Source organism: Solenopsis invicta, chromosome 11, assembly GCF_016802725.1.
Source record: "Solenopsis invicta isolate M01_SB chromosome 11, UNIL_Sinv_3.0, whole genome shotgun sequence".
NCBI lineage: Eukaryota > Metazoa > Arthropoda > Insecta > Hymenoptera > Formicidae > Solenopsis > Solenopsis invicta.
This window is the reverse complement of record NC_052674.1, coordinates 10,618,766-10,627,873: the sequence shown is the minus strand read 5'-3', so window position 1 is coordinate 10,627,873 and position 9,108 is coordinate 10,618,766. Positions and strand designations below refer to the sequence as shown.

The window sequence follows — 9,108 nt, the reverse complement described above, 5'->3', positions numbered from 1 at the left end:
GTCAAGTAATTTTTTTTATAAGTACTTTATTGTATCAATGTTTGAGTATATAAAAAAATTTTTTTGGTCTTGTTTACTATAGTTAAGGCTGCTATACAAGAGGCAATCTTAAGTAGCTCTTTTTACCGCGTTGACAGCAAATCGACCATATGCGTTGTCTGAAACAAAAAAATGAAAAAGATTATGAAAGATAATAAGTATAGCTATAGTCGTACGTAGGGAAATTGCGATATTGCAGAAAAAAACAAAATGGCAGGCATTTGAAAATTTTTTTAAAAATTCGATCTTTTTTTTGTTGCGAAAAATGTTAATAAAATTACGAAATTTTTATTAATCAAAAAACGGCTACGATAGACGATAGAGATAGGTTTTCTGAATAAAATGCAATTTACTCCAAGTTGATACGTTGAATAGATTTTTTGATTTGCTGTCAACCAGGTTGAAAAAAGTGGTTTCGAGAAAAACGCGTTTAAAGTTTTACTTTCAGATTACTATACGTAAATTACATATTAAATTAAGAATAAAAATTACTTACTCTTATTCGGCAATCCCTGCGCCATATAACAGCTCTTCTACATCCAAATTTGCTGTGTTCACGCCAGCAGAAGTTGTAACGCATAAGCGACCTTCGCGCGTATTTTCATAGGCTTGGCGCTCAGCGATACGGATGCGTTCTTCGTCCGTGTGGTGGCAATAATCGTATAATATTTGGCCAATTTCGATGTTCAGAAGCTCCAATACATCTAGGAGCGCTACATGACCATCGTTAAACATTATTGTAGCGACATTGGCGGCAATTTGAACGATAGAGAGGTGCCACTAAAAGCTGACTTAGGTGCAATTTTCCAAATAATTTGATTAATACTTTCATTATTATTTTGATTGAATGCACCTAAGCAGCGCTCTAAAAGATCGTCCCGAGTGAGGTCTTCATATATCGGTTTGATTGCACACTGCATTATATTTGCGCGCTCGTCGCACCGTGCGCTCCGTTCAGACACAAACGCTGCTTCAAAAAAATTACTGTATCTTCGTCACCTTTCAGAATTTCGCTTTGAAACTTGATATACATATTCTCGAGACATATATCTTTCAAAATATACCAAAACTGAAAAATCGATTTTTTCAAACTTTTACCCTGTCTAAAGCCCTTAATTTAGTATAAAACGTTATTTTTTACTGTAGCGGGACGCTCACAAATTTGAGAACCGGAATCGAGGATAGCCAATTAAACGTTTGACACGAGAATTCGATTCAACAAGATCACTCGCATTTATTAAATTTATAATAGGAAAAAATGAAGCGTCGTTGCAGTGGTGCGAAGGGCAAACGAACGTTTAGAAATCTCAAGACTGGTCTCTTTCTGCTGCACGACACGCGACCGGAAATCTTTGAGATGGAATTCAGCTCGTCTCCGAAAGCAACGGATATCTTGACGCATACGCATACATCTTGATGGAAAAGTGCAGCGACCATACCGTGATCATGAACGCGAGATAGGAAATTGTAAATGTAATAAATTGCGGCGAATCGGTGGCGATGGAGAAAACGTGAAACACGCGCGATTGCGAAATTTATGGGCAATCGAAATCGTCACGAATATCGATACGGCTCGCGGTGCGAAACGTTGAACCAAAGAGAACTATAACAATGAATTACAAACTTACCGCATGAAAAAATCGGCACGCGTGTTTCGATTCACACTCTGGATAGTATCACAATTTACGAACGACGTTACTTCACGCACGAGAGCCAGAAACAAAACTGCCGAATTCTGCGACGATGATTTGAGTGAGTTTCTAAATTCGTAGTTTTTTTGTTGTTTTTTTGCATGTCGTTTTCTTCGTCACGTAAAGCATAACCGGTTCGTAACCTTGGTGAAACGGTTTATTGGGGCAGCATTCCTTTTCACGCTCACCATGTTCATGCTCGTGGAATCATTTCATCCTTATTGTATACCGAATATTAAATAAGGACAAATAATGCTCGCGATTGCTGTGTCTTGAGTAAACGTGGGAACTCTCCAATATAACGCTTGAAATTAGGTTTCTATAACGCGGACGCGAATATGAAACACTTGCGTTTTTATTATTCAATATTACACATATTTTTAAGTACAAAAGAGAAGGGAATGATGAAATATTATTTAAAATAACTTAATATTATTAACGGATGTTAACGTGATATAATTCTTATGAGCACAAGTTTGTCAGCCATAGAATTTTATCAGTCATCTTACATAGTTGTAGTTTATTGAGCAGAACGAATGTAATTTACAATAATTTGTTGTAGAGGGAGAAAAGGATAAGTTTGTGAGATAAGATGGGTAACATGACATACAGTTATGTTAGACTAGGCACTTTTATTTATAAAAAATTATAAATTGTTAATTCTTTATAAATCTTATACAATAACAGGTTTACGAAACAAACAGGTTTCTGAAACCCTATATTCTAGACTTGTTAGAACGGGACGCGAGCATTAACACATTTTTGCGTAATGAATTTTCCAATAGAGTACTGCACATACGATTACATGAAAACACAGTGTCCAAGAGGCAAGTATTATCAGAATTATATACAATGGTACTGTGGGAAGGTACAATGTTGAAAGAATTTTTTTTGTTGAACCAAAGTAACAATAATTTTCAGGGCACGATAGATTAGGCCTGTCGAGGTAGATCGCCTACATCATTCCTTCAAATGAATACCTGTAATAAAATTTTGTTTCTCAAAAAATTTGCTAACTTAAAAATACAATAAAAATATTTCTTTACATACAAAAAAATTAAAAAAATAATGATTTAATTGAAAACATTATATTCTAATAAATGATCAATTTTAATGCTAAAATTTTAATTTTAATTTTAATTTTGTTGTAATATAAGTTTGTACTGTACCTAAAGTAGCTTATATAACCTAAAGGTTGTATGTACTTCGGCAATTCTGCTATTTTTACATAAAATCCAGCAAACATCATTAATGGTACATTAATTGCCACTATCAACACTACACCAATCTGAAAGAAATTATTTTTAGTTGACAGCATTATTACCTTTTAAACTAAATAAGAAATTCAAATTTAACTAATGAGCTGATCAATGAACTGGAACATCTGATATACATATATTATAAATAAATCACGTGTGGATTTATTAAGTTATTAATATTATTTAATAATTTTATTCAATATTTTCATATTATTGCAATACATATATAATGTTTAGTTTGTTTAGTTTAGTTGAATTTTTAAGTTTTTTTCCAATCGCGTGAATTTTAATTAAAATAATAAAAAATACGATGTTTAAATACCTTAGCGCCAAATGCTGTGCCTACAAATATCCCATACGTTTGTCCAAGAATCATAATTAACAGACAAATAGTCCACGTCTGTATTATTCGATTGAATACCATTGGCTGCCCTGTCATGTAATATAATATTAACAGGTAAGATGTGGTGCAAAGTACCTGGAAGTCAAATGAATTTTTACTTAATTTAATAAAAATGATAATAAAAACAATGACGACATATTTTGACACTATAATAGGTCTATTCTTTTCAGCTGAATTTGTTGTGCCGTAAGTCTTTCTTATTTTTTTTTTTTTAAACGAGAAAAAAAGAGACATAAAATTCAGCTAGAGAAGACAGACTTAATATTTAGTCAGAACTTTATTACAGTTTAATATTTAGACAGAACTTTAAGTTTAAACGAAATAATGAGTGATAAATTTGTAATAGTGTGCATTGAAACATACTTGCATCAGGATATCCGATAACACTTTTATGCTGTAATAGGCTCTGAAAGAGTACCAATTATTTAAATATTCTTGCAGGAATACTGCCGTTTCCGACGAAACTATAATAAAAACACAAGTTTAATATGGTACATTTATAATTTATATAATTCACAAAATTTATTTCTCCTTATTTTAAATTTGGTAAATTGAGAATATTAAAAAATTGCTCATTCATCGGTTTTTTAAAATTACCAAAAAGATCGTAGTAATGTTTAATTTAGTTATTTGCCAACATAATCGTTTAATATACGTTTATTAGGGGTGTGCGGGTACCCGAGATTTCGGGTTTGGGTCGGGTCGAGAATTTTTTTTGGGATCGGATCGAGACCCGAAAATTTGTAAAGTTTGGGTACTCAAAGGAAATCAAGTTGGGACCTGAAATCGGGTCGGGACCCAAAATCGAAACGGAATCCTAAAATGTTGTAAATTTTGAGTACGCGGATTTAAAGTCGGTCAAGTAGCGGTCAGAGATCTAGATACTTTTTATACTGTGAGAAAAAAATTACTATATTTACGTAAGGCATTTCGTTTATATTGAATTAGTAAATTTGAATACTTCCAATGAAATATTTACTTACAGTACTTACTGTACATAAGTATTTACTTAATAAAAAATGATAATTAATTTGGTGGTCACTCCTTGTACTAAATAAATATATATTCGGAAAAAATTTTATTTGGGCAATATTCAAACAAATAATTATTAAAATTTAGTAATTTTTTTCTCACATCAGTGTATAAAGTATTTAGATCTATGACCGCTTTTTGACTCGATTTTAGATCCGAGTACTCAAAATTACAAAATTTTTGGATTTTATCTCGATTTCGGGTTCCAACAGGATTTCGGGACCCGACTCGATTTCGGTTTCCGACTCAATTTCGGGTCCCAACTCAATTTTGGGTCCTGACTCGATTTTGGGTCCCGACTCGATTTTGGGTACTCGTAAGTTTCGGGTACCCGAACTTTACAAACTTTTGGGTCTCGACCCGAAAGAAATTCGAAGCTCGAATACCCGTAATTTTGGGTACCCGCACATCTCTAACATTTATATAATTTATTTAATATATAAAAGAATACATACTGATATACATACATACAGGGTGTTCATTTGAAAAGTTTCCAGCTGATTATCTCAAAAATATGAAAGATACAAAAAAAGTTAAAACACTTTTTCCGTGATTTCGAGGGGGAAAGAAAACGGCTTTCTTATTTTTTTTTATTTAGAGAGCGTTTTCTGTGTAATTTGAAGGTCAAAATTGTTTTTTTTGTTAATGGAAATGTATATTTTTTATTACAGGATTTTATTTTACGTAAAAAAAACAAGTAACTTTTGTAGGAAACACTTTTTTTATCACTATTTTAGGAGATATAAAAGAAAATAGCAAGGCATAGTTATTGCATAAAATTTCATCATTTATTATAACAAATGTTCAAAATGTTCTCCGTTATTTCCAAATGACCAAATGTTCGTTCAGAATTTCAGAACCGCCTTTATTATTGTTTAGCAAACAACGGAGAACATTTTGAGGATTTGTTACAATAAATAACGAAACGAATTTTATGCAGTAACTATGCCTTGCTATTTTCTTTTATATATCCTAAAATAGTGATCGAGCAAAAAAATGTTTCCTACAAAAGTTACTTATTTTTCTAGGTAGAATAAGATCTTATAATGAAAAATATACATTTTTATTTAAAAAAGCAAATTTAACTTTCAAATTACATTGAAAACGTCCTCCAAATAAAAAATTGAGAGTGCCCTCTAGAGTGCCGTTTTCTTTTTCCCTCAGAATCATGAAAAAAGTGTTTTAACTTTTATTTTGTATCTTTCATATTTTTCGAGATAATCAGCTGGAAACTTTTCAAATGATCACCCTGTACATATATTTATACATAGATACATACATACGTACACACACACACACACACACACACGCGCGCACACGCACGCACGCACGCACGCACGCACACGCACGCACGCACGCACGCACGCACGCACGCACGCACGCACGCACGCACGCACGCACGCACGCACGCACGCACACACACACACACTTATATATGAAATATGAAAAGAATCTATGTCACTTACTCGTCATTACTGTCTGTAGGGAATGCATAAAAAATAAATACACTGGAGTAATAAATAAGCAAAAGATGTTGCTTTGTACTTTTGTTGCGTCGTCGCCGAAATTATAGAACATTGACCCGAATAATAGTCCACTTAGGATGTGCGAAGCAATTTTTAGTATTGTCTGAAAAATCAATCAAAATAACAGCATTTTAATCTATCAAATGAATTATTTGAATATTACTTTTAAAAATTTCTACTTACACTATCTCGTTTGATACCGATTAGAGTTCGCGAAAATAAAATCTTTTGCTGTTGCCATGTAGATTTTTCTTGCATTTTGCTATTTATGGTTGTAATTGTATTATCTCTTTCGAAATTCTGTTTTAAATCAGTTAATGAATTCAGTTCTGTAAACAAATTTATTAATTATGTGATGAAATTATAGAAAGCAAAGTGAGTTTATTTATTCTTTATGTGTAATACACTAGCAAAATAGATGCAACATTTATATGCTAAAAATCTAATAAATTAGTTGATGAAATCAATTCTGTAAAACGTTCATTAATTTTAAAAGAAATTATAGAAAGTAAAGTGAATTTATTCATTCTTCACTATAATACACATTAGCAAAATGTATGCAACATTTATATGCAAAAAAATAATGAAAATATATGCAAAAGTTCTGCGTAACGATTCACAAGTGATTCCGTTTGCGAAGAATATTTTTAACCGTTTTTGAAGTTACGCATCGCTTCGTTAATTTTCTTTCCACTGGCGTATCATTGGTTACACAGAGCTTCTTTAAGATAATCTATTAAACTATGAAGTAAAAGTTTTCATGATTTAAACAAAATAGAAATCAGAAGTTTTAAATCATTATCACACAAGACTATAGGTTGGGTATGGAAAAGATCAAATTTTAATTGTTTTAACGATGCATACATAGCTTCAAAGAGAGCTGAAACTTTTCTCGCAAAGAAATCAAAAGACTTGTAGATCGTTACACAAAATTTTTTTGATAGTTTTGGATTATTGCAAAATGTATATATTTTGCCAACATGTATTGTTTACTGTTAAATAAATTTACTTTTTGACTTTCTTTTGTATTGAGAGAGAGAGAGAGAGAGAGAGAGAGAGAGAGAGAGAGAGAGAGAGAGAGTTATTAGTAATTAATACTTTATTTCTCTTTTATATAAATTATAATATCTTGCTTTATATCTTTGTTTGCTTTGTAACTTTGCTTTTCAAATGATATTAATTTTATGTGATACACAAGAGAAATATTCACTATTTGATCCAAAAGTTAACATTTGATAAAATCTAAATTTTTGTAAAAATTGCTATAGAAATTTAATAGATAAGATATTTAGGCATTTTAATCATTACGAAATAAAATAGAAAATATATGAATTAATGTAAATTACTGAACGTGATTACGTGATTATCGAGTATTAATGTATTATTATACTTTGTTAAAATAATCGAAATAATTATGAATAAAATGTTTCAATGTTTAAGTATATACATCATATTTACTATTTTTATGTTCACTGCGGGGTCTGAATTTTTCGTATGCATCACGAGAAATCTTTTGTAAATTTTTTAAATCTTCATCTTCCTGCTCAGTTATCACATCGAGCACTGTAATCAAAAGAATATAATTAATACCGCGATTGTTCTTTGTTGTTAATTAATAATACATTTTTTAATTAAGTAATATTATAAATATTATTTGTTCTAAAATTATTATATGTTTAATTTTCCAAAAGTGATTAAGTTCTTAATTTTTTTTATCAAATTAGAGTGGTACAGTCAACATTACCAAATTCGGTTATATTGTAGAAACTGGGACACGTGAATCCGGCAATGTTGAATGTGCTTAAGATCTCGCTTTTTGGGCCGCAGTACAAACATCTGCCTCGATTAAGTACCATGATGTCATCGAAAAGCGAAATCATACGACTACTGGGTTGATGTATCGCGCAAACTATAGTGCAGTTTGCTTTTGCCATATTGTGCAATATGCTAAGTAGCTATTCAACACAAATATATTTCTATATAGGATATTAAGAACAATTACAAGTAAAAAGAAATCATAACATATAACGTTATAACGATTACTGCGGTATTACTGGAATATTCTATTCTTGTATACAATGCTGTCTTAAAGTTCAAGACTGAACTTTTTATTGCTTTCCTAATGATACTATCTATTAGAACGCAGTAGAGTTTTTAATAAAAACATTTGAAACATTTGCCAATAAGTGTTAAAGTAATTTCAATAATAATTAAGGCTACACTTTTCGAAGTTTATTAGTTATCTTTGATCACAACCGTGAAACATAGATATGCTATCAGAAAAAATTTGAACTACTTCAAGCAAATATCTTTGTGAACCTTTTGAAACAATTTGACGGTTTTTGAAATTGACAAATAAGTTTTGCAACAAAATTATATTACTACACGTTGCTCTTTACATCCATCTCTCACAGCGCACTGAGGAAACTTTTTATTAGGTACAAGTTTTATCGCGTTTTAATAAATAAAATAGTATCATTAAGAAAGAAGTAAAATTTAATCAAACGTTTGAACCGTATTGTGTATAGAATTATTAATAGCGTATAACAATAATATTGATCATTTTGATAAAGCGTTATTGATTAATTGATCGTTGCATTAATAATCTCATACCTGATAAGACGCTGCACTGTCAAGACCGCTTGTTGGCTCATCTAATAAGAAAACTGATGACTTGGTGATCATTTGTACACCGATAGACAATCTCTTTTTTTCCCCACCGCTTAATCTGTTTGCTAATGTGTCAAGGCAATTTGATAACTTGAGATTCTCTGCGATATCGTTCACCTGACGGAAATAATTTTTTATGTACCGCACATTATATATATATATATATATATATATATATATATATATATATATATATATATATATAGGGGTAGGTGGGAGCAAGAAAGGATAGGAAAGTAAGACAGAGTATCGCCTGTATCGCGCAATTTGTACGCAGAAAGCATAATTGAGCATACGCGTTAGATGTTAGATTTTAGGTTATTAAAAATTATCCATGAGTTAGCGAAATAGACAATTGCGTTATTGAGATAGACCATAATTTATACTTTTTTGCGATTTTTGTATGTCTACAAGAAGATATAACAGCGAGTAAATGGTCAGAGGCGAAATAAAAAAAAGAAGGCAAGAGAAGAATAAAATAAAATTAT

At 31.2% G+C, this 9,108-nt stretch overlaps 1 protein-coding gene across 1 annotated transcript in view; it reads right to left on the bottom strand.

Annotated features, from left to right (window-relative positions):
- Nucleotides 1-2,347: 2,347 nt before the first annotated feature.
- Nucleotides 2,348-9,108, bottom strand: part of LOC105198141 (ATP-binding cassette sub-family G member 1) — a 9,396-nt gene continuing 2,635 nt past the window's right edge. Inside the window, exons 3-11 of the mRNA XM_039454932.1 lie at nt 8,564-8,737; nt 7,695-7,905; nt 7,409-7,513; nt 6,134-6,279; nt 5,891-6,053; nt 3,756-3,856; nt 3,312-3,467; nt 2,900-3,018; nt 2,348-2,710 (exon numbers count right to left, since the gene is read on the bottom strand). Coding sequence (XP_039310866.1) covers nt 2,686-2,710; nt 2,900-3,018; nt 3,312-3,467; nt 3,756-3,856; nt 5,891-6,053; nt 6,134-6,279; nt 7,409-7,513; nt 7,695-7,905; nt 8,564-8,737 — 1,200 coding nt within the window. The 3' untranslated portion in view covers nt 2,348-2,685. The remainder of the gene's footprint in view (nt 2,711-2,899; nt 3,019-3,311; nt 3,468-3,755; nt 3,857-5,890; nt 6,054-6,133; nt 6,280-7,408; nt 7,514-7,694; nt 7,906-8,563; nt 8,738-9,108) is intronic.